Here is a 24,335-nt window from a genome sequence, read left to right as displayed (position 1 = left end):
CGATCGGTCTCTACAGCATGTTCTTGTGAACATGTCTCATGGCCTGTGCCTTCTTCCATTAGCGGCTTCTGCTGCAGCCCCTGTCGCTTTGCTGAGATCGCAACAGAGGGGCTGCTTCCCACGAGAGAAAAGACTCAAATGCCCTCCAGATTGCCTGCGTCCTCTCAGCGGCGAGATTTTACCACGATCCTAACTTTTGGTCGTACGAGAACGAAAGAATCCGTCGCTGTGTAACCCTGTCTTGCCTCAGAACCGTGATCCTCAAATTCCATGTCCATCTCCAAAAACATTGCTGCCAAAGCTATAGACATCTCCATGTATGCCATTCTGGTACAAAGTTTAGCAATGGTCTGTGAGAAGCTAAAACGGGACCTCTTACGTTCTTCCGAGGCACGCCCTTGGGCCCTTGGAGAAGGGAGAGAAAGCTGATTTATCCTTTACCGCAGAATGGCCATCGCCGATCCAGCGTTCTGGAATGAAGTCGTTTGGTCGTTCAAAATACTTGGGGTTCCTATGCATCGCCATGTTTGCAACGCCGACTTCCGTCTGAGAAGGGATGATGTCAGTGTCCACGCTCTTGAGGTTGAGATAGACGATGATATCGACTTACTCCCACTGGCAGAGGTATGCCGTGGAGAACGAAGGCTCCGTCGGATTGGAGTACCTGTCTCGGAATGAAACCTGCATTCGGTGGGAAGATTCTCAATCCTTCCTCAATCACAGCTCTTAGATATGGTAGGTGCTGAATCTTGTGGTAGTTCAATTCATCACGCGTCGTGACTGTAGATCTAACCTCCAAGGCCACCTTGTCATATGCATCTTTATGAGCCAACAGATGCCACAATATTGTCAACAGCGCAGTAGATGTGGTATCAGACCCTGCTACAAACATGACGATCGCTTCACCGAACAGCTCACGATCAGGAAACGGCGTACCGGTGGTGGGACTTTTAGCCGTAAGTAGGTAATTGAATATGTCTTGCCTACCCGAAGGATTCTGTCTCTGTTTGATCATGGCGCCAATCGCCATCTACGCATTTCAGTTGACGATGCTGCTTGAAACAGAAGGCAGACTCACCTTCGCTGGATAGCCCCGCGTCGTATGGTTGTACGAGAACTTTCGAATTAGGCGCTGCAACAAAGGTCATCTCCAGAGTGTACCTTCCTAAAACTCTCTTAGTCAAATTGCCTGGAGTATGGAACAATCGAAGGCGTTTATTGGTACCAATGAGACAAATTTTGCTGCCTGCACTAAACCATCGCTGATGTTCGCCTTCTCTGTGGGATTGTGAAGTAAATCAAACGTTTCGCCGAAACAAACGTCCGATAAGATGTCAACTGTCAAGGCTGATAAACAATCATCTAAATTGACCTTAGCTTGACTTTTCATCACGTCGCAAAGCTTCCAAATATGCTCCATGAATGCTGGTTCCATGGCGTCTAGCTTCTTCTGAGCAAATGCTTGAGAGAGAATAGACTTCTTCTCTTTGTACGCAAGACCCATCGAAGAGAAACTACTTTGGAAACCTGGGGTGAAGCTCTGATAGAATGGCGACTTGTCGATTGGTGATGTCGCCGAGTAAACCTTTTGGAATCCTTCTGTGGTGTTCACAGAGACAGTGCTCGGGCCCAAGCGCACCAAAGGACCTAGCCATCCATGTTAGCTAATACCATTGAGAGCAGCAGATTGTAGTGATTACCGTATTTATCATGAAGTTTACAGAGCGTCTCATGTCTCATATTTGTGTATAGTTGGTATGCGTGCCAGAAGTCGTTGAACTTGGCCAAGAAAGGCCCCGGGACTCGGGCCAGAGGGTGGAAGATCACATTGTAAATGAGAGGGATCGCCAGCTACTAGAGTCAGTCTAGAGTCCAATGTTTGGAGGCATATTGATGTCAGTTTGATATACCAAACATAAGATTGCAGAGATGATGGCAGCGACTTGGGGACTGGAATAGTGCCAATTGACCGTCGCGTTCTGAGTCTCCATGGCTCATTTGGAATTGTGCTCACTGATTTGTTGACTCCTCTGCAACAATTCGAAGCGTGGCAATAAAGACACAACATGTTCTCTTCTCCGTAATACGGTAATTTATCATTTCTCGTTACTAGTCTTTCATATCCTCGCAGACAGAAGTGAGTACTTCCCAGATCGCCGATAGCGCCTGAGTACAAGGATCGAGGATCCACAGTCACCGATGGGTGTGTCCAGCGCGGAGACCGTGTTCGACTGCCGAACTCAAAGAATGCGGCATGGGACGGAGAGCGGTGACCGCTGTGGGTCTCTCTCCCCTAGATTCTGTTTGTACCCTATTGTCCGCCCTCCGTCTCCATGCCGCTCCCCTTTCACCCGTGATGTTTCGAGATCATGACGCTTTCCAACACGAGTCATACAGAATATGAAGCTTATGCATTAATAATGAGTTCTACAGTCCCTACGTTGAAGGAAGTCTGATCTAGCCGGCATATTCCAATGTTTCGTGCCTAACATCACTCCAAATGGGCCGTGCTATTACGGTTACAACGCCGGGACCACAGGCTAGCACAAATCCCCACAGCATTCAAGTGTTGCCTCTGAGTATGACCATGCTCATGGCTCCAAGGCTCCTGGCCTGCCCTTTGCGTTCTATGTGATACCGTGGTCTGGTGATGATGGCTTCCTCGCTGGGCAATCGGAATCATCTCAATCGCAGACGTGCCTCGATTTGAAACGATTCCGTCATTGCCAGCATGAGTACAACAACGCGTCGAGCCGGTCGGCTGCCCTCTAGCTGCGTCAATTGCAGACAGCGAAAGATCAAAGTGAGCAATGGAGCTACATCAAGGACTGAGTCTCGTACTGACTATGAGAGTGCGACAAACCGACGTCCAGATCCTGTCACCGGTGTGAGCGCCTCGGATTAGATTGCGTTGTCACTGATGAAGCCAGCATCCGTCCCTACTATCACACTTCGAAGGAGCAGTTCGAACTGATGGCCGCCATTGTCCAGCACTATACTCCTGGTATCCCATTAAGCGTTGAAAGCCTGCGCACTTTTGTCAGCAAACTCCAGGCGGCACCCCAACAACCTGACTTTCCCACGGAACTTGCACAGCAAGTCCCACCTGCGGATACTTCGTCATGCTCGCCGGTCGATGGCGGGCACTTACTACCGGGTGTCGCTGCTAAGGACTCGGCGTCACCAATGTCAGAGGGCTCGTTCATTTCAGATGCAACACGCCAGCGAAGTGAGTAGACTTGCGATTCGGTCTAACAAGAATCTCGCATTTACTCATCGCCCCCTAGGATTCAACGGTGCCTCAAGCTACGCGGTCCTTCAGTCCAAAGTCAGCCTGTGCATCACACGAAGCTTCCCTCGGCTCGCGGCACTGCAACCCAGTGGCACCTTTGACTTGCGTGAAGGCGAACCGCTGTCGAATAAACAGGATGCAGCACTTCCCGACAGAAAGACATGCGAAAGATGCAGCGTTGTCTTTCTTCGCTTCGTCAACTGCGTATTTTACGTCCTCGGTCCAGAAAAGCTTTTCGATGCAATAGTGAGAGCCCACGGAAATGCAGAAGTGAGCGTGTCGACCCAAGCCATGATTCAGCTCATCGTTGCTCTCATTGACGACGATCCACATCATTTTGAGCTTGCCTCAAAGAAGATGGAGAGTGTCATCGAGGAGGGGAGTGTCGAGAGTATCCAGGCGATTATTGTTATGGTCAGTCATAATGCTGCTTACCTCTACTTCACCGATCAAGAACTCAGCTAATGCAGCTCACTGAGCTTAGGCCTTGTACCGGCTAAAGAAAAGCCAGCGGAACACTTCTTGGGTCGTCCTCGGCAGCGCCATCAGAATTGCCCAGTCACTTGGGTTGCACGTAGCAACTGACGACGAAAGTCCCCTGTGGGCGGAACAGAAAACCAAGCTTTGGTGGTCATTATGCGACTTGGATCAGTGGTTCACCAGCGTTCTGGGGAGATCGTTAGGAATCACCGTTGATCTAAGTACCATCGGTTCGCCTTCAGATGTAATCCAGCGCAAGCCATTGAAATGTAATCCTCAACTAACATCACGTCATAGAACCTCATCGGTGCCCCAAACATGCCGCCCATGTATGCCTTCGCCTCAGCACGCCTTACACGGCTTCTGTCTCGTACCCTTCAGTGCAACTCCGAGAAACATTGCGATAATGGCAATGCTATCGATCGGTTGATTCAAGACCTTTATGGGTGGTGGGAGAGCCTGCCTCAGCACCTGACCATACCTGCAGCAGCAATCCCCCCATCATTGTTGCGCGCCACGCTGTACTTACGGTTGAGATATCATTGCATCATCGTCTTATTGACTCAATCGTACCTGTTTAATGCTACCTTTTCAGGGTCTGATGCCGACCATCGAATGAACATCTGCGAAGATAGCAACAACAAGACTATTGCAACGCTGATCGAGATGCAGGAAAGGGATGTTCTTACCAGCCACTTCTGGTTTGATTCGTACCATGCAGTGACCTGCGGACTGGTGCTTCTCATCAGAATCATCAAGAATCCAGCGTCTGTCGATTTGCGAGATATGGTGATAAAGTTGAGGAGTCTTCTTCGAATGTTTCCTGATAGATTGCACGCTTTTGCCGTCCAGTGTTTTGACAAAGTACTCGAAGACATTGAACACCGCCAGTGAGTTCTTTAGCTTGACTTCTCTACCAGCAGACTTTCTAACTTCTTCAAGACCGGAAACCACAACATTTGACAGCAGTATCATCTCTTTCGAAACAGGACTACCCAATTTGGACTTGTGGGAGCAGCTGGGGTTCTCTGAGTATAATTTCGATTTCAATCTCTAGCAGGATGCGTGCACCTCAGATGGCTTTGTTTCCGTAGAAGATGAGAAAGTCCAGCGCATCGCGTACCTGCGGCCATTCCGGGTCATCCACTCCTAAGCCGGCATCGAAACCATGGGATTGGCCTGGAATCAAAGAGATACGCGCCTTCACTCCAAGCTCGGTCAGCTCCCTACAAGCCCTTTCGCTGAAGGCATTGGGAATCAAGCCATCATTATCCCCATGCACAAAAAAGGTTGGGGGGAATTTTGGGTGAAACACTTTAACAGGGTCGACGCGGTCGAAGTCATCGTCTTTGACGATGGACTTCATCTGTGTCCCGTTCTTCAATGCTGCGAATAGCCAGGCGTTTCTAGGAACCGATAGATCGGGTGCTGGCATGCCCCTTTTTCTCTCCCCGTCTTGAGACGCAGCTGCCTTTTCTAGGGATGTGACAGTGGTCGTCATGACCGGTTCTTCAAAGATTTTGTCGGTTAAAGCCTGTGGCAGTGTCGGAATGGCAGCTAAGGCAGGCAAAGGCTTGTGCCAGAATTCATCACTGACGTACTTGACGCCATAAAAGTCAAGAATCGCCCGGGGAGGTTCCGCCAGAGCACCCTATTCATGAGATGTTGAGTTTTGGGTATCAAACTGGGACCGGAAGCATTGGTAACTCACCAAGTGTAAAGCTAAGAGTGCTCCAGCAGATTGCCCGAAAACCACCGCCTTTCGTGCGTCAATCCTAAAGCCAGTGTCCGCTTCGAACTTTTGCGGAAGCTCCGTCTTGCACCAAGAGAAAACGTCGATAGCGTCTTCAATTACGTCGTGTAAGGGAACTTGTGGGCAAAGTCGATAGGAAGCTGATACGACAACAAAGTTTGCGTCGGCAAGATACCCAACTTCAACCTCTGGCAACGCATGTCTGGATCCTATCACGAAACCTCCTCCATGAAGAGCCAGAGCTGGGAACATTCAGTCACAAGGTAGTCGACACGATCGATTAAAGACTTACCAAGCCCCTTTGGCTCCTTACTCTTTGTTGGCTTCCAGTAAGCCGTTGCCTCAATCAACGTATTGCCAACCTGCTTGAAAACGTAGTCCTTGCTGGAAGTCATGCCCACTTTCGGTTGAACTTTGGTAGTGACTGGCACTTGGTAGTGTGTTTGCAAGTCTTAGTTCAAGGACAGCGACCCTGCGAGCTCGCGACTAGAGTTTGCTGTAATTGTTGAGTTCTTACGTTTGTCAGTGACCACCTTGTATCCAGGTCAATACACTCGATATATACGATCTTCCGTCCTACCTAGTCAGCTTACTGAATGAACGCACGGCCAGAGCCGAAACCTTGAGTTCGGTCTCCGTCCTAGGCCACCAATCACTGAGCCCTTTGTGCTTGACCTAGCATCCCTGGTCGACCGGCAGTTCAATCCCGTCTCGGTCTCCGCCCCCGCCATCTCCGCATAGCGGTCGCCGTTGGAAAGTGTGGCAGCGTCACTGTTCGGCAGATGATACAGAGTTTGAAGCGTCAAGGAGGAAAAGCCTGGGAATCGATTACTGTACTTTTCAATGATGACCATGGTGTTTCGATTGCAACTACTCGTAGTCGGTCTCGGTTACCAGAAGTAGCGTAGTAAAACCGAAGACGTTTATTAAGATAATGCCGGGCCACCCGAATAAGTCATTTGGTAGTATAACTATTCATCGAAAGACGGACGAATCCAATGGGCATCCCCAAGGTTTAAACAAATCAAGATAGCAACATGCCTAACCTCTCTGAGTGTTCGAGGTCTCTCAAGGCACAACAGGAGACGAACTTCCCTCCAACGCCATTCTTTGATGGACCAGAAGCACCTTGCCGTTTCGAAGCGGAAGTCTATAATTGCATTGTCCGCGGTTCAATCCCACAAGAGATAGACGGAACATACTACCGTTGCATGCCCGACTGGTCTTGGGCCCCTCTTTACGAAGACGATGTTTTCATCAACGGGGATGGCGCCATAGATGCAGTTCGAATCAGGCACGGCCACGCCGACTTCAAGCAGAAGTATGTGCGCACTGCCAAGTTTAACATTGAGAGGGCAGCGAGGCAGTCAGTCTTTGGCAAATATCGAAACCGCTACTCAGACGACCCAAGAGTGAAGCATGAGGTTCACTCCACTGCGAACACTCACATTGTGTATTTCGAAAATCAGCTACTGGCATTGAAAGAAGACTCTAGGCCGTACGCAATGGACCCGGACTCCCTTGAAACCAGAGGTAAGGTATCGTCACTCAACTGACCAATGCATGCCTGTTCTCTACATGCAACTAATTCAAAGCTGAAGGATTGTACGACTTTCATGGGCAGTACTCAGCTCCAACTTTTACCGCGCATCCGAAAATTGACCCTGACAATGGAGAACTGATCACCATGGGCTATGAAGCCAAAGGCGATGCGACAAATGATGTTGCATACTATCTCTTCGATAAGAACGGGGAGAAGCTCGAAGAATGTTGGATTAAGACGCCGTATGTGGGAATGATGCACGATATGGCAGCGACCAAGAATTGGATCGTATTCGTACTCATTCCACTTGAGACACAGCCAGTTGAAATACTGCAGCAAGGATCGAAGCATTTCGCATGGGCTGAGGACAAGACCCTGACCTTTGGTCTTCTGCCGCGGCGAAACCCTAAACCTGAAGATGTTCGGTGGTTCAACTTCAAGAACGCCTTCTACGGACACACCGGAAACGCGTTCGAAGGCGAAGACGGATGTGTTTACCTCGACGCGCCCCTTACCCACCATAACAAGGTGCGCAGTCTGTAGGACTATCTCCTAAAAGCATTCTCTAACTTGTGCACTAGTTTTGGTTCTTTAGTCCACGAGGCGAAGACCCATTCTCTCACCCAAGCGGTAAAGCAGCGGTGGGACAACCTGCTAGTAGCTATGTGCGCTGGAAGCTCGATCCCAACGCAACAACCTTCCAAGTTGAGCCGACCGAGCTCGTCGCCCTCGATGGCGAAATGCCCAAGGTTGATGAAAGATTCGCAACCAAAGCGTACAGCAAACTGTTCCTTTGCGTTCACGATCCAAAGGCCAAGTACAGTCCTGTCGGTGGGACTTACAACACCATTGCAGCTGCAGATATCAACACCGGGAAGTATGATCACTGGTCTGCGGGGGAACATACTTCCCTACATGAGGTAGCTTTCTTACCAAGGTCCCCGGAGGGTAAATATTCCATTGAGCAACAGGCATCAGACGAGTGATGGGTTCACTAACATTTTCAAAGCTGCGGAAGGAGACGGCTTTCTTGTGACCATCGCGAACAGACGAGATGTCAGACTGTCCTGCATTTTGATCCTCGACGCCAAAGATATTGAATCAGGCCCTGTGGCAATAATTGAACTACCTTTCCGGCTACGCAATGGCATACATGGAAGTTGGGTGCCCCGCTCGGACATGTTGCATGATAAAGATCTCTGCGATATGTCTGGCGTAACTACAGAGATTCGGCAGAAGTTTGAGGGTATCACCGTTCAGCCAGCCCTACGAAAGTAAAGGGACAATGGCAGGAAGGTCCAGTGTGTAGAGACCTCAGAAAGTGAGAGACTGAATGTCTTCTTGGTGGTTACAGTAACATATGTCTGTCTCTTACATCTCATTAGTAGATAGTTGAAATAGCACACCGGCATAGGACTTAGGAAGAGGCGGTGTCTTCTTTCCTGGTAAAGTGCACAAATTAACTATTGCTTTTAGCGAAAAGACACAATTTGGTCACGACGCCATGCCCCGCATATTTCGCAATCAACTCCTGGACCTCTTTAACTCCTCTTTGGCGCTATAGCGAAGATGTTCTTCAGCTTGTCGTCTAGCCACTTCACATCTTCAAAGTTCCCCGGGGGCCCTCCAGCCCAATGGCCCCAAATGGAAGGGTAAACAGCCAGTTCACCGACGCCTTCACTCATACACTCGACCTCATACTCAGAGTCCTCAGGCCTGCAACTGTCAGTACTAGTCATGGCGGTATTTAGAGCGAGATTCTTACGGAAAGTAGAGATCAGTCTTGGAGGGCAGCACCAAAGTTTTAGCCTTGATGCTCGCCATGGCCTTCTTGAAATCGCCATTGTATGGCTCTTGATTGCTCACATCGGCACTTTGCCACGTGTGAATCATGACAAGCAAGTTCTCCGGGTCCTTGCTAAGAGCCCACTTCTCCCAAAACGATTGCATGAAGTCCTCGAGATCCTTGGCTCCGTAAAACTTTTTGTGCAGCTCATGTCGGTAAAATGCTTGGGAAAAGCCCCATCCGGCGTACCCGCGACCAAAAGCTTTCAGGCCAACTTGCTTCTCCTCGTCTGACCAGACCCTGGCAGACTTGTCCCCGGTTGATGCAATGCGTCCTAACGTACTGCCGGCTGAGCTGGTCTTCTTTGCCGCGAGAAGCGCCGACTTGACGCCTTCCAAGAAGACTTGATTGTGTAGGGCGCACTTCGCGGCGCCACAAAATGGGACTGCGATATCCAAGAAGTCGGGATATTGCGTCGCCCATTGGAAAGATTGAGCCGCGCCCATAGACCATCCTAGAACGGCTCTGAGATGGGTGATCTTGAGTTCCTTGGTAACCAATTCGTATTGCGCCTTCACGTTATCGAAGAAAGACACGTCGGGAAATGGATTGATGTCTGAGTTGGAAGGGCTGACGGACTGTCCGTTGCCAAACAGGGCCGGAATGATGATGAAATAGTCTTTCGGGTTCAAGGTCTTGTCGTCTCCCACTAGCCATTCGTTGTCCGCAATAGCGCCGGAGTACCAGGTAGGATAGACAACCGCTGGAAGGGATGGGTCGCCAAATGTCTTATATGCGATCCATGCTCCTGGCAATGAGCCACCACTTTGGAGGGCGAAGTCTCCAAGCTGGTACTTCTTGATATCAGACATGTTTGATTGAGAGGAATGAGGTTCAAAGTGAAATGGGTCTATAGCCGTACTCTCTCAAAACAAAGGCAGAGAAACTTGAGAGGTGTATTGAGACGTAAGGAAGCCGTGGAATGAACAAGAGTGATATGCCAACAGCATTCTTATCTTTCTTTCGTCATGATATGCCGACGGCGATGTGAGGGGAAGCAGGGGTCAGCCGATTCAACCCGTGAGACCCGTGACCGGCGCCGGACCGACCCCGCATTTTATGTCGTCCGCTCCCTACGTTATCTACAACCATCGCCAACGCTAGAAGCCCCGATAACCTTAAATTACGATAGACTTTTATACCGACGAAAGAGAAGACCAACTCGAGAGTTGAGACCAAGCGCACTCTTGTGCTCCTGACTCTTCATTACATCCGAGGGACACTGCATTGTGACGTGAAGGTCACGTAACCTTGGCACTAAAAGGTTGAGTAGGGATTCTCGGTGAAGGAAGCGTCTCCCCACAGCCGTATCTAGCAAGGCGAACCCCTACTAGCGGCGCTGGAGCTTGAACTTACTACTTTGCGATAACCCAGGTCGCTATCAATGTCGACTTCGGGGTAGGTATCTAAGATGAGGCTGAGCTCGGCCGCCTAGACCGATATGACACCCGCTTGGTGGTATACTGAATGATGCGCTTGTGGGATATTTGCTGCCGTTAAAGGGCATCGAGAGAGTGGTAGGATTAGAGAACAGAGGACGCATATGCAGGTGGTGGACTCTTGCTCTAGTGCTTTATTTCTTGGTCTCTCATGACCAGGCAACCAGATCGTAAACATTTCTCTGCCTCATCTTTATCCGAAAGGGGTTTGTGTGGTGATAAAATGCGAATTTGACACGCAGAGGTAATTAGACCGAAAGAAAATAGGTCGTTGCCAACCATTGCATGAGAGTTGACGGGAAAAGAAGAGGGAATGTTTAGGTAGAGGCCTTTATGTCTCATAGTACCGGACGACCGAGGAGACCACTGGTTAGCATGGGATGACTCCGTTCTATGTCCTGTTAGGCCACTCATACGTGTGCTGCCAGTACCCATGGATGATGGACGAGAACTTGGGCCATAGCATCGAAACGTTCTCAAATCAGGCTGCTCGACTATCGGAGAGATAGGGGAGTTGTATCGATAGTCAACTGAAGACCAGTGGATGCTCGGAAAAACACCTCTGGAAGTATCTAAAGCGACGAGCCGTTAGCAAAGCCCACGAAGATATGTAGCGAGACACATGCGTCAAGTAACAAAGAATACCAAGATTCCGAGACGTATTATGCTTCTAGACATAAGCCCTTAAAAGTGTGGCAAGCATCCTGAATGCTGTTCAGTCTGCGCGCTGACAATTACTCAACCTATTAGCAGACTGGCAACTGATTCGAAGCTCATAGCAATACGAGACTGAGCAAAGCGCCGATTTCGCTTCTGATGATCATCTAATATCTCTCGAGATGCAGATCAAGAACACAAAAATAGCTATTGAGGTCGTCATTGATGGTCTTGATTCTTCGTCCGAGGTCACCTTTCCTTCCTCGATCAATGCGGATACTGTGCCTGAGTCGAATCAATGCAGCAAATTGAATTTAACCGGAAATCGCTTACAGTGGAGTGGAATCCTTAGATGGATGTAATGTTAGCTTTGATCAACCCACCTTCTTCTTCAAGGCATGTCGGTGGCTTTTCCGTATGGTCATTCGGAGACGGAGGAAACAGTTTCATTCGTGCAAAATAAGTCAATGGCGAAGATTGCCACATGACCCGGGCGATCTGAAGAGTTCGGCAAGATGCAACCGTCGGTCGATATCGAGAAGGATTCCGGTAGCCGTCGCTATGCAAAGAGATCCTAAGACAAAATGGTGTCACCGCAGGTGCTAACCTTTTCGGCATTGGTTAGTACAGAAGGCATACATGACGCTATGGAGTCGTTGAAAGGCTAGAGGGAGTGCTGACCTGCTGGGTCTGACCAGACATCGCAACCGACCTTGAATTGTATTCGTTGACAACGATCTTCCCCCGACATACGTCTGGCTAGACGTAGCTACCAGCTGAGTTCTTGATTTAGCGGATCTTGCTCTCTCCTTTCTCTTGAGAGCAAGACGTTCTCCCCTTGATTGTGGATTTCTGCCGATCGAATACGAGCCGTTTGATGTTCAGGTTCCAATCTCCTGCGTTGTAGAATGCCAAGGTTGGTTCGATATAGACGTCTTGGCGCTATCGGCTCAGTTGGATTGAGTACGTTGGTGCATCGATGACTCGTGAGAGGCGAGGAGGAGGCCACGGGATACGCCCGCCTTGAATGGGCAACACAAGGCCGCTATTGTCTTCTGTTCTCGTGCTTGGTAAGAAGTGAGAAAATGGTGGAGTAGGCAGTTGAACTGCACGATGATTGGAAAGCAGAGTTTGGCAGTGCAGAATGCCAATATTCGCATTCTTGGCAGCTAATCCCCCTTTTCAATAGTGCAACATGCCAAGGTTGCGGGTAGATGCACAGGTCAATGACCGCCCCCCTCACTTCTTGCATCATGACGGGCATACTGTCTGAGAGTGATAAAGTTCGCTGCGAAGTGATCGCAAAGTGCCGGGAAGTTACAAGGAAGTAAGATATAGAAGTTTCGTTTCGCATCTGTGTTCCTCTATAGTTGAGAACTCGCCGTAAGATGGGCTTTCAACGTGAGGTAAAAGGTGTAAAGAGATGGGAGCCGGTCATCAACTCGTTGGCAACTCGCTATGAGCAACAAGGCCAGGGGTCATCCCCCCACACATCATGACAATAACCCCCATCAGATCAGCAGCGCATCTTCTTAGATAGGCGGCGCCATCCGCTCTGCACACGGCGACGCTCTGCTTTGAGTTATTCCTCCAACGACCAGTCCTCGTTCATTTAGACAGCATCTTGGCGTTCATCTATCTCCGGGGTGCCGCGCGCAAAAGCCACTCACCCTGCTGATCCGAAACATAGCAGCTGTACAACTCTAGCGCAGGGTCACACCTTCAGCGTTACTGCGGACGGCTGCCCAGCTGGGGGGGCACTGGCTCGGTCTTCTGCCCTCGGTGGGTTCAACTAGGCCCTGCCAGCAACAGCCGAATGAGCCTATTCGCAACCCCTGCACTCCCCAACCACACCAGGCCATACCAGAAGACGGGCAATATCGGACAGCAGCCATTCTCTCACGTTCTTTTAGGAAATGAAGTTGCGCCCAGTTCTCTGGTTTTGGTACCCTGGCCGTCATGGGACGGGCCAAGACATCGGTCTTCCTTACTCGCGTCGTTCATGTCAATGTAACCGGCGCGCTAGAGGCCAATCACCTCTTGCTGTATCCTTCGACCAAGGCGTCTTTATCGACGGAATCCTCGTCCAGTCCCTCCGATGCCCTGTCATGTTTGTAAGATCATCTTGGACTACACAGAAGGCGAAATAAACAAGGGTCTCGACGAGCTCAAGGGATGCGCTCAGTTGGAAACGCCCAGCAATGCAGTTGTCAACGTGGAGCCGTGGACTGGCCTTCTTGCAAGTTCCCACAATCACCAATGGCGCCATCTTACCTCACTTTAAACGAGAAACGGAATCCGGCGCTTGTATTTCATATATAAGACTCAGCCGTCGATAGGTCGGACCAGCAGTTCTTCTTTCTCTCCATCGCGCCTTTCAAGTCTTTCATTCTCTTTCCTGTTCATCCCATTCCATCAACTTCGGTAGTGCTAGTCACCCGCTTCACGACATTTACCTATTAATCATCCGAACCGATTCCTTACCCAGCCTATTTACCTAAGATACTCAACACCACCAAGATAAAGTTTCCAGCTGTCACATTCATGGCTGCTTTGGCCGCGGCTTCGCCTGCCAACATCGTCACCGCCCGCAACGAGCTTACTCTCCGCCAGGCCGCCGAGGCTTGCAACATCGGCTACTGCACCCAAAGCGAAGGTACCATCGGTGGTGCCGGCGGCTCCAGTGTTACCGTCAAGACTGTCGATAAGCTCGTTGCTACCGCTAAGAAGGAGGGTCCCCTTACCATAATTATCACGAGTTATGGCACGCAGCAATAGGCATACGGAGTATAATAAAAGTGGCTTAACTATCAAAGTGGAAATAGACAAAAGGAGAAGGTCTATATACACAATATCTAAGATAGACACGTAATTTAGCACGTAACGGGCACTTTGTGAGGTACGATTACTATCCCTATTACGTAACATACCCCCTAATTACTACCGCTAGGGAGCTATTGTGCCTAAGATAGAATCTCTAAATGCCCTTATAAAGGCCTAATTTAGTCGAATATAAACAAAGGAAAATTAAGCGCAAAGGATACGCGTCTTTTAAACTGCGTTTATTATAAATATATCCCTTTATCTAAAATAAATAGAATCCTAACCCGGAATAGCGCGTATTCTACTACTTCTAATATATAAATTACTAAGGGCGAGGCTACCTAGCCGCCTTGCGTATATCTAAATTCTCGTAGCGTCGCCTAGCTATTATTTTTCTTCCTCTTTTTAACCTCTCGTAATTACTATAAGTACCCCCGTTTACTACGCGCGCGCGCCTACGCTATCGAATCGTTTACTAATTTTATTCTAAATATAAATATTTAATATATCTAGAAGTAATAATAAGTTTTGCGCAATTTTTATAATACTTTTTATATACGTATTATGCGGTTTACTAAGAGTTTAAATAAGCAATAATATTAACGAGCCCCTCCGGGTCGTTACCCCCCCCCGCGACCTCCTACCCGCCTACTAGGGCCTGGCTACCGAGCTCTCCCTCCCTAGCTAAGAAGATATCGAGGCTACTAGTCGAGATGCCGAGGATTCTATTAAGTTCGAGGCTCTCCTTAGCAGCCGTAATAAGGGCAATAATAAGGTAAATAGTAGTAATAAGAGCTCTAACGGGCTTTTACCTATCCCCCCCTCGGAGTTTAAGAGTAAGGATAAGACTAGTTCGGATAATAAGCCCTCTAAAAAGGGTATGTCGTATGCTTATTATTTTAGGAGTTTATATTTAATATTATTCTAGGGTCTAAAAAACGCAAGGCTAGCTCTTCCTAAAAGGGTAGTAAGAAGTAAAAGAGAACGCTAAGAGGCTAAGGTACCCCCCGTAGTAAGTATAGTTCTCTTTACTATTCTAGGCCTATTTAACGTATACTTAGTCCCTAAAAAGCTTAAGGGAGAGGCTCTTAAGGAATAGGAGATCTAGTACCTACCCTATTTTAAAGTAGCCCTCCGGTATACTAATACTAAGGATAATAGTCGTTATTTTATAAGAAGTAATAGCTAATATACGCGCTACTTTAACGGCCGTTTAGTTAAAGGGTATATCGATATACTAGTCGTTTTACGGCTAATAGCCTAGGCCCTTACCGAGGCTATTATAAATAGCGCTCCCTTTTTCGTAAGTATATTATCCTTTTTTATTATTAAGAAGCGCACTTCTAATTATAGTTTTAATAGGATATTACTAAGCTCCGTAATATCGTCCGCTAAATATATAATAACTAGAGGATATACGAGAACTATATCGGCTTTTATATAGAGGACTTCCTTAACGCGCGCCCCTAGTCCTCTCTTGTACTTATTATAATTATTTATAACTAACCTCCTATCGCGCCGCCCGCTTCCGTACCCTAAGTCGTTAACTTAATAATCGTTCCGGCTCCCGCGCCCCCCGCTACCCCCACTACTCCTAGCTTTATAAACTTCGAGGTACGCAAAACGCGTTTTTTAATACGCATACTAACCCTCCTCTTTAATAATACTATACTCCTAATAATCGCGTACTTTATAAACTAAGAGTTTAAATAATAAGCATAAGCCTAGGTCTTATTTTTATATACGTATACCCTACGGAGTAAGGTTATTTTATTTATTTTAGGCCTCCGGGCCGCACTCTAGGTTCCGTCTATCGTCTACCTTCGAGCATTAAGTTTTTCTAAGCGTAGCCCAAATTAATTATTTTTAACTATTTTAGCTATTTATAATAGCTTCTCGCGCATCGTAAAGGTTAAAAAGTATACGGAAATATTTAAACTTAGCTCGTAAAAGGTTTTTAGTAAGTCTATTTACTAGCATATTTTTTATTAATATATAAGTAACCTCGAAGCTACCTCTAGCGTGCTCTTATTTTAGCTATATATTCTATATATTAATATAGCGAAGTCGAGTAGCTATTCTTTCTCCTTCCCCCACGACGAGTCGAATTGTTTACTAATTATCGTAGTTAACTAACTATACTTCTCCTAGGTTAAGGGTAATATCCTTAAAAAGGCGCTTTAGAGCTATAGTCTCTTTTACGGTTTCCTTAAGGTAAAGAAGCTTAGCTTCGGTAGTTAACGTCGTAACTATCGCTTAGCGTACTAATTTTTATTAAATTAGGCTACTAAAAAAGAATATTATATATCCTTAAAATAATCGTCGTGTTACCTTGTTATTTACGAAGCTAGTATCTCTAGCTAGAAGTAATAATTGCGTACTCGGTATACTACCGTAGTAGAGCGTAAGATATCTCGTTATATAGAGATATTAGATATAGTAGTTAATTACTTTGATATAGGTTGCGCTTAGGTTAGTTAAGAACCGTAATAATTGCGAATAAGTAAAGGCGACGTCTAGTTTAATTATAATAGCTATATAAAGCATACTCCCGACCTTCTCTTAGTAGCTCTTTATTTCCTCCTTTATTACTTACCCCTCGTTTAGTTTAAACTCTTCTTAAGGAAGAGGGGTAGCTAGATATAGTAAATCTATAAGGTCGAAGCGCTTAGTAACTCGCTCAATATATGCGTCGTAAATAAAGTAAACCTTGCGAGTAGTACGGTCTCGTAAAATCCGCACTTTAAGGAAGTAATTAATCGGTCTATTCTCTTTAAGGTTAATATATTCTTTTATACTATCGACGATCCCCTAAGCCGCTTTTCGGTCGTCTCGATAGTATAGAATAATAAAGTTATCGACGTAGAATACTAGTATTACCTTCTTATTTACGGTTTAGTAAATATAGATCTCTTCGTAGCTATATATTATGTTTATATTACGGAGTATAGAGGTAAAAGTTTAGAACTAAAGAATTAGTAAGTCTCGGAGGCTATATAGAGCGCGTTAGAGTTTATTTATTTTACTAGTAACCTTATATCCCTCTAGGAGTTTAATAATTACTAGCTTCTCGCTCTTAAGAGGCGCGTTAAGGAATACGTTAATAATATTATACTAGTCTACTTTAAGGTCGAATTAGGTAGCTATTACTATTATAAGCCTAAAGGCCTTTACGGCGAGCGTCGAAGCGTACGTATTTTATAAGGGGTTAAGTAGTTATATATCCCCCCTTATATATATACGTGCTTTTACCTTACTAACCTCGTTATTAACGTCGTGCTTATAAATATACACCTACTTTAATAAAAGTAAGATCCCTTATTTAGGATTACGGTTAACCTCTTCCTATATACTAATATCCCTTAGCTTTTTCATTTCTATATCCATAGCATCCCTAAGTAACTTCTATAGTTGCGGTAGGAGATGTTTAATATTACTAAACTTCTTTAGTAGGCTCTAGAAGTTAACTTTAGTAAGTCGTAGTTTTTAAACTCCTCCGGAGCGCTCTAGGTAGGTCTTATGAACTACTCCTTTTACTATTTAATAGAGTATTATATATCCTATACTACTTTCTTCTATAGCTTTTTGCTAATTAGGTATAAAGGTAGAGAAAAAGTAGTCCTAGAGATAGTTATAGTAATTGCCGTTTCTTATATTTAAATATAAGAGTGTTGCGAAGATATTATTATTAAAGCGTTATAGAGGTCTGCGGGCCTGGTTTAAACGTCTAGGACCTAACAGAGCTTTACTTAGTACTCGATAAGGCGGTTCTTATAAGCTCTGTTTTTATATAATAGTAGAGGTTTATTATAAGGGTTCCTTATTAACGTCGACTTTAGCGTTAGGAATTACTTTTTTATAATCAGTACCTCGTCTACTGCGTACTCTAGCGTTCTATTAAGAGCTATTAAGAATTAAAAACTCGAGAACCTCCGCGGTATATATAAGCGCTCGTAAAGAGGACTATAGACTGCGCAGAGCCGTTTATAACTTAGTTATTATATCCCCTTTTTTACCCCTACCCCCGAGCTCGCGCAAGGGGGTTATTTTAGGGGTTAGTAATAATAGTAAGACTATATTAGCCTCTTTAGCCTTATTTACTATACCCTAGAGTACGTCTATTAGTTACTTAGCGTCCTAAATAGTTAAAAATCTAATAATAATACTATCCTCGACTATAAAGTTATCTTAAGTATTAGTATTTCCGAAGTCCAGATCTACTTCCCCGAGTGCTCGAATTAACTTATCGTTAGTATTAAAGAGTTCTTATATCTCTTAGATTACCAGATTTACTTACTTACCTACGATAGCTTATTCCTCGTGTATAGGATTATAAAAGACTTTTTTATTAAACTTAATATTCCTTATAATAAATACTTACTCGAGCGCGGGTACCTAGACCCTATATAAGTTATGCGTTTCTAATATATATCTAACTAGGTATCCTATATGCCCGCGGGGAAGCACTTTAAACTCCTTCTAACATATGCCCCTCTTACGATCCCTATAAAGAGGGTATGCTTAGTAGCTATATGCGTAGAGGCTACCGAAATGCGGGGTAACCGGTTTAGAATCCTATACTTAGTAACCCGTTTATTACTAGCGTTAATACCGCTTCTGCTAGTTAATTTCTATTATAATAGGCAAATTTCCTTTATTAGCCTCCCGTAGGGTAATATTATAGATAAAGATTACCGCTAGTACTATTTCGTCCTATAGATTTATAAAGAGGTTCGTAAAAAGGCGCATCTTACGAGCTTTAGCAATTACGAGTTAACTTACTCTTTTAGCGTTACCCACGGGTTCCTTCGTATATAGAAATAGAAGTTTTATTCCGATTCTTAGCTCGCTATACTACGTCTTATATACGCGTCTAACGTTTATAATTAAAAGAGCGGTCTTATTATTACTTTTAAAGAAGTAAATTAGAGTCCCTTTTTAATAACGAATCGCTACCTCGAGGCTCTATAATACGAAAAGCACTTCCTCCTCTATTTTTATCCTTAAAGGGAACCCCCTGAGCTACTTACTATATTCGTCAGAAGCTATGAGTATATATTATCGTTTATTAAAAAATAGTTCGAAATAGAAAAGATCCTAGTATATACGGTACTATAGCCGTGAGGCTCTTCTCGAGGGTGGTCCTCTTAAGATTACTATCTTAGCTTCGGATAATATATATACTTTATACTTAACTTATAATAGAGGTTTAATACGCATACCTCGAGTCTTATATAGTAATTAATAAAGAGTATTAGGTCCGAGATAACTTATTTTAAGGTGCTAGAGGAGCGCGCTATTAAACCTCTTATAAGTACGTTAATATAAGCGACGGAATTTTCTATAACTAACTAGTAGTATAATACTAGCTAGGCTCTATAGGATACGCTTAAGGTTTGTAGAAGAAGGATAGGATTAGAGGAGCTTATATTTAAGGAAGACTAGATTATTCTTTTAGATAAGCTGCTTTTTGATAGTACTCTTATAAAGCGTTCCCTATTATAAAATATAATCTAGACCGTAGTACTAGAGTGCGCTTCTATTTAATAAAGTCTTTAAGACTATATTAACATAAAATCCCTTAATATAAGTAACGTTCTAGAGCTTTAGATCGTAAGTTCCCTTTCCCTTAGGTCCGTCTAGGACGCCCTTTATAATATGAGTACTGCGTGCGGTAATAAGTAGTATAGTAGTTCCTAATTTAACGTAGTCTTTATTACCTAATAGTACGCAACTCTCGGGTTTAAATAGGCTCTTATCGTTAATTAGATATATTACTCTATAGCTATTTATTACCGTACTCTAAGAAAGGGGGTAAGCGCTACTTATAGGGGTACTAAAAATTACGTTTACCTCTAAGTCCTAACTTTTTATAAATATAGCGATTACGTAGCCCTCGTCCTAGTCTGCTAATAAGCTCGCTATGGGTTAGTTAGAGGATCCTTTCGGAAACCCAGGTTTCTTAGGAGTTCTATCGTTCCTTAGCTAACTAGCTTTCTTAAGCTTACCGTAGAGTAATTTCTACTTACTTAATTTAATAGTAGCGAGGACTTCCTCTATATAGCTCCTTAGTATTCGTATTAGTAACTTACTAGTATTTCGGCCTATAAGTACCTATTCTAATTTTTAATACGCCATAGGGCGCTATAGGTATGCGCGATTATAAAAGTATATAACGTTACCCTTATTATTTACGTCGTTAACTAAGTTAGAGCGTCTAGTAAAAATAGAATAAGCCCCTCTTTAACCTAAAGGTCGTTTAGTATATATATCCTAGGTTACTAAGCTAAATATATACGCAATCTCCTCGAGGGTCCTCGTATACGTTCCGAAGGCTATTAATTTACTAAAGGTCTTATATATACGTTAGCCCTATATAGGGTTAAGTCTAGACTTAACCATAACTAAGAAGTTAAGTATAGCGATCTCTTTACTAATTTCTAAAATATTATACGTTTTAGTTTAGAAGTAAGCGGACTATTACTCCTTATATTAGCGTTAGGAATTAATTCCGGTCCTCGTTTTATTAAGGGCTTATTAGTATTCTTCTCGAACCGTATTCCTTACTACTAGTTCGGGGGGCGCAAATTCCTATTTTAAATATTTAACGATTCGTTATATATTAAACTTAGCGCCGTTCTTAGTAGCTTTCTAAAATACGTATTCGTATAATATAGCATTAACTAATTTTACTAACCACTAGGCGAGGACTTTAATATACGTATTAATAATATTATGTTCGTAAGCTATAAGTTACTCGTATTTAGCGTTAAGCTCCTATTATTTCTAAATACTCTCGAGCGTATAGATCCTCTTTATAAGTACGGTATAAGGATAGATTTATCTACGTAAAGTAGGTAGTATAGCTAGCTTCGTAAAAAAAAACCCGGCTTAGTTCTATAGGTTACTCGTACTTAAAGAAGTTAAAAAGTTCGTACTAGGAGTTATATTTAGAAGCTATTAGCAGAGGATTTCTTAGTTTTTTTAGTCGTTCTCGAATACTTTATAACGGGCCTAGTAGGCTCGTAGTTCTTTCTTATTACGGGTTACGACTAATCGTCCGAATTCTAAGGGCGAAGTAAGCGCTATAGAGGGGTCGAGGAATGCGTCGGAATTTAAAGCGTTTAGGTCGACGTATTTCTAAACCCCGACACCCTTATTTATAGCGCGAAGTACGTTAAACTATTTAATTTAACTATCGCGGCTAGTTAGTTTAGCTTAGGCTAAAGTAGGTATGAGTAAGTCGGTTATTTTAAAGAGATCGTAAGAATCGTATTAATAAGTACGTTATCGTAGTATAGGGTCTTAATTAAGAGCTAGGCTTATAACTATTACGAGTTATAGTACGTAGTAATGGGCATACGGAGTGTAATAAAAGTAGCTTAATTATTAAAGTAGAAATAAATAAAAGGAGAAGGTCTATATACACGATATCTAAGATAGACACGTGATTTAGCACGTAACGGGCACTTTGTGAGGTGCGATTACTATCCCTGTTACGTGACAATAATCATCTCCGGGGCCATCTCTGGCAGCGCCAAGGTCCGCGTTTCTTCTGACAAGACTATCATCGGAGAGAAGGGCAGCTGTAAGTATCGTGAAGGTTACAATTACCGCCTCTTACGCACTGTTATACTAAGGTCAATATCTCTGTAGCCCTCAACAACGTTGGCCTGTACGTCCGCCAGGTCAAGAACGTCATTATCCGCAACCTGAAGATCGGCGGTGTCAAGGCTAGCAATGGTGATGCCATTGGTATCGATGAGTCCACCAACGTCTGGGTTGATCACTGCGACCTTTCTGGTGACTTGAGCGGAGGCAAGGATGACCTCGATGGTCTCCTCGACATCTCCCACGGTGCTGACTGGATCACGGTCTCCAACGTCTACTTCCACGACCACGTAAGTCCTGTTATGATCTTGGCTTCTGTCTCTTGGTTCTCAACAAGTTCCAAACTAACAACGATAATACAGTGGAAGGGATCCCTGGTCGGTCACTCTGACAGCAACGGCAGCGAGGACAAGGGCAAGCTTCACGTCACCTATGCCAACAACCACTGGACCAACATCAACTCCCGTACTCCTCTCGTCCGCTTCGGTACCGTCCACGTCGTCAACTCATACTACGACAAGCTCCTGCTCACCGGTATCAACTCCCGCATGGGTGCCCAGGTCCTTGTCCAGAGCACCGCCTTTAACAGCTGCCCCGCCGAAGCCATCTTCTTCGCTGACTCCAAGGAGACCGGATACGCCGTCGCTGAGGACGTCGACCTCGGTGGCTCCAAGAACTCCGTTCCCAAGGGAACCCTCACCTCTGCCTCGTTGCCTTACAAGATTGCCGCCCTCGGCTCCGGCAAGGTTGCTGGTTCCGTCCCCGGCGCTGCTGGCCAAAAGTTGTAATTGGATCATCAGCCGGTTTGGATGTCGTAATTATGGTATGGTGGGATGAAATGATATTTCTTTGTACATACTTGACTCAGTGTATATGCGCAACGCTGCTGGTCTGTTGATATACGCCCCTGTTGTGTACATATGGGGTCCGACCGTTTGCCAGAGCTGGGTTATTTGGAGGCATTGTGTATAATTGTGCGGTTTACTCTTTAAACTGAGCAGAAGCTTCTCTCCCAAATTGATTCCCACTGCAGTATGTCTGTGGTGAAATGATCGATGAGCTCTATCTTTCATCTACCTACATCTATGGCTCGGCAACAAATTACGTGGGCAATTGTACAATCAAGGACAGCGCCTTGTTATACCTCTTTTTTATAGACCAGACATAATGTTCTCATCCCGCTTCTTGATGCGAGGGAAGCAAAGCCACACGATAGCCACGACTGCAATCAGCGACAGGACAATCGGCTGGAGTACAGCAACACCCTTACTTGTCGCAATCGCGCCAATGATGAACGGAAAAACCGTTCCACCAGTACCACCAATAGCCATGGCAAAGCCAATAGCGCTGACATGGATGTGCTTCGGGAGTAGCTTGGCTGTCATCATGACTGCTCCAGGGAACATCGGCCCCAGGAAGAACCCGAGGAAAGCCACCGCAATGGCTGAAACGATGAACTGGGGAACAAGCCAGAAGAGAAGCTGGAGGGCGAGACAGATGGCGATGTAAATGCTGATGCAAAGCCTTTCTCCATAACGCTCTGTCACGAAGCCCAAGGTAGCACGTCCCAGGGCCTGGCCTGCCCAGAATCCAGTCGCAGAAATACCAGACGCATAGGCGGATGCCTTTCGAACGCGTAACATGAATGTTACGATCCAGCCTCCGAGACCAACTAAGAAGTCGAGTTAGCACCTTTCAAACACCATACCGATATGACGTCCTACCTTCGACACCCATGTACGCAAAGAAGAAGATGGAACAAAGCCAGGTAACTTTGGATTTGAGTGCGATTCTGGTACCCGCACCCCCGTTACCCTCGTTCTCGTGCGCGTGCTCCGCGCGATACATAGCGCCGGTCTTTTGCCAGAAGGTGACAGTGAGGCCGACCAGTTCGAGGACAGATGCACCGACCTACGAGTTGTTAGTACATGTATTTAATACCAACGGCGCCGGCCAAGTGGCACTCGACCCACCATTACATAGTAGTAGTTGTACCAAGGCAGCTTGGCAGTAACCACCATCGAAGTAGCGATCAGTGGAGACACGAGAGCTCCAACGGAATAGAAAGAGTGCAGAAATCCCTGAATCGTGTTTGCCTTGTCCATGGCGCCAACCCAGGCGCAAAAGCACGCATCAGTCAGTCCATTGCCGAATCCGCTGACCATATTGGCCACGATAAGTGCTGGGTAAGGAGGATGCAAAGCCAGGACGACGTATGTGATGATGTGGCAGAGAGGGGCCATGATGGCCACGCCTCTTTGACCAAATTTCTGATGAATCCTAGCGTTGGTGAATGCTGCGACCGAGTAACCGGCGAAGGGAGTCAGAAAGATCAACGAGACGATAGTGTAGCTGAGTTCGTAGTAGGTTTCAAGCTGGAAAAGAATTAGAATGTCAAGTCCACTACAGATCCTCTAATATTCAGAGCGCATAGGAGGCTAACGTACGTAGGGAATCAAAGCCTGAAGGATGGTGTTATGTTAGTGACTACTTATCTACAACTTATCGGCATATCAACGACCACTTACACCGACTGCTGCGTCGTTCATACCGGCAATGGCAAACGAGAAGAAAGCAAAGCCTAGTCTTCCCATGTTACCCCTTGGCGAATTCCATCGTTCGATAGGTCCATGAGCATTTGTTGGAGGAGTGTCGTCGGGCACATCCGACGATTGATGTTCTTCGGGTCCATCTTCCTTCGGTGAGGCAGTCCCAAGTGCGCGACCGCTGGAGCTCAGTCTGCCGAGCTCATAGGGTTCCGAAGTGAAGGTTTTCTGGTGCCGCGCCTCGGACCGCGCCTCGGTGACGGTTTGCGACATCTTGAAGGGGTATTGGCCAGTCACCAGCGCAACCTGATTCTCTAAACTCTGTGTACAAACGGATTGGCTTTT

General features: G+C 45.6%; 10 protein-coding genes across 10 annotated transcripts; 5 read left to right on the top strand and 5 right to left on the bottom strand.

Annotated features, from left to right (window-relative positions):
- Positions 1–58: 58 nt before the first annotated feature.
- CLUP02_09522 (cytochrome P450 4A5) lies at positions 59–1,991 on the bottom strand (the record flags this gene model as incomplete). The annotated part of the gene is made up of 8 exons (XM_049288500.1): positions 59–154; positions 207–327; positions 380–546; positions 611–1,030; positions 1,079–1,132; positions 1,226–1,647; positions 1,722–1,851; positions 1,911–1,991. The coding sequence occupies 8 exons, from the start codon at positions 1,989–1,991 to the stop codon at positions 59–61; spliced, it is 1,491 nt and encodes a 496-aa protein (XP_049145644.1).
- Positions 1,992–2,066: 75 nt separating this feature from the next.
- Positions 2,067–2,772, top strand: CLUP02_09521 (uncharacterized protein; the record flags this gene model as incomplete). Its single annotated transcript, XM_049288499.1, has 3 exons — positions 2,067–2,080; positions 2,153–2,269; positions 2,568–2,772. The coding sequence occupies 3 exons, from the start codon at positions 2,067–2,069 to the stop codon at positions 2,770–2,772; spliced, it is 336 nt and encodes a 111-aa protein (XP_049145643.1).
- Positions 2,773–2,810: 38 nt separating this feature from the next.
- On the top strand, positions 2,811–4,666 carry CLUP02_09520 (uncharacterized protein; the record flags this gene model as incomplete). Its single annotated transcript, XM_049288498.1, has 5 exons — positions 2,811–2,887; positions 2,931–3,229; positions 3,288–3,706; positions 3,777–4,016; positions 4,070–4,666. The coding sequence occupies 5 exons, from the start codon at positions 2,811–2,813 to the stop codon at positions 4,664–4,666; spliced, it is 1,632 nt and encodes a 543-aa protein (XP_049145642.1).
- A 178-nt stretch (positions 4,667–4,844) lies between these two features.
- On the bottom strand, positions 4,845–5,920 carry CLUP02_09519 (uncharacterized protein; the record flags this gene model as incomplete). Its single annotated transcript, XM_049288497.1, has 3 exons — positions 4,845–5,423; positions 5,484–5,767; positions 5,818–5,920. The coding sequence occupies 3 exons, from the start codon at positions 5,918–5,920 to the stop codon at positions 4,845–4,847; spliced, it is 966 nt and encodes a 321-aa protein (XP_049145641.1).
- A 642-nt stretch (positions 5,921–6,562) lies between these two features.
- CLUP02_09518 (uncharacterized protein) lies at positions 6,563–8,346 on the top strand (the record flags this gene model as incomplete). The annotated part of the gene is made up of 4 exons (XM_049288496.1): positions 6,563–7,058; positions 7,121–7,596; positions 7,650–7,988; positions 8,047–8,346. 4 exons carry the CDS (start codon positions 6,563–6,565, stop codon positions 8,344–8,346), a joined length of 1,611 nt encoding a protein of 536 aa, XP_049145640.1.
- A 263-nt stretch (positions 8,347–8,609) lies between these two features.
- CLUP02_09517 (uncharacterized protein) lies at positions 8,610–9,726 on the bottom strand (the record flags this gene model as incomplete). The annotated part of the gene is made up of 2 exons (XM_049288495.1): positions 8,610–8,784; positions 8,834–9,726. 2 exons carry the CDS (start codon positions 9,724–9,726, stop codon positions 8,610–8,612), a joined length of 1,068 nt encoding a protein of 355 aa, XP_049145639.1.
- A 154-nt stretch (positions 9,727–9,880) lies between these two features.
- CLUP02_09516 (uncharacterized protein) lies at positions 9,881–13,279 on the bottom strand (the record flags this gene model as incomplete). Its single annotated transcript, XM_049288494.1, has 17 exons — positions 9,881–9,996; positions 10,061–10,136; positions 10,271–10,345; positions 10,633–10,925; positions 11,109–11,184; positions 11,264–11,295; positions 11,394–11,569; positions 11,650–11,700; positions 11,764–11,847; positions 11,978–12,188; positions 12,254–12,298; positions 12,389–12,466; positions 12,501–12,613; positions 12,681–12,713; positions 12,772–12,802; positions 12,875–12,996; positions 13,068–13,279. The coding sequence occupies 17 exons, from the start codon at positions 13,277–13,279 to the stop codon at positions 9,881–9,883; spliced, it is 1,824 nt and encodes a 607-aa protein (XP_049145638.1).
- A 275-nt stretch (positions 13,280–13,554) lies between these two features.
- On the top strand, positions 13,555–13,788 carry CLUP02_09515 (pectate lyase B; the record flags this gene model as incomplete). The annotated part of the gene is made up of 1 exon (XM_049288493.1): positions 13,555–13,788. The coding sequence occupies one exon, from the start codon at positions 13,555–13,557 to the stop codon at positions 13,786–13,788; it is 234 nt and encodes a 77-aa protein (XP_049145637.1).
- A 7,279-nt stretch (positions 13,789–21,067) lies between these two features.
- On the top strand, positions 21,068–22,232 carry CLUP02_09514 (pectate lyase B; the record flags this gene model as incomplete). The annotated part of the gene is made up of 4 exons (XM_049288492.1): positions 21,068–21,071; positions 21,290–21,421; positions 21,490–21,734; positions 21,807–22,232. The coding sequence occupies 4 exons, from the start codon at positions 21,068–21,070 to the stop codon at positions 22,230–22,232; spliced, it is 807 nt and encodes a 268-aa protein (XP_049145636.1).
- Positions 22,233–22,595: 363 nt separating this feature from the next.
- Positions 22,596–24,263, bottom strand: CLUP02_09513 (major facilitator superfamily transporter; the record flags this gene model as incomplete). Its single annotated transcript, XM_049288491.1, has 4 exons — positions 22,596–23,116; positions 23,169–23,355; positions 23,418–23,819; positions 24,108–24,263. 4 exons carry the CDS (start codon positions 24,261–24,263, stop codon positions 22,596–22,598), a joined length of 1,266 nt encoding a protein of 421 aa, XP_049145635.1.
- Positions 24,264–24,335: the final 72 nt, after the last annotated feature.

The sequence above is a fragment of the Colletotrichum lupini genome, chromosome 5 (assembly GCF_023278565.1).
Source record: "Colletotrichum lupini chromosome 5, complete sequence".
NCBI lineage: Eukaryota > Fungi > Ascomycota > Sordariomycetes > Glomerellales > Glomerellaceae > Colletotrichum > Colletotrichum lupini.
This window is presented reverse-complemented; position numbering and strand designations above follow the sequence as displayed.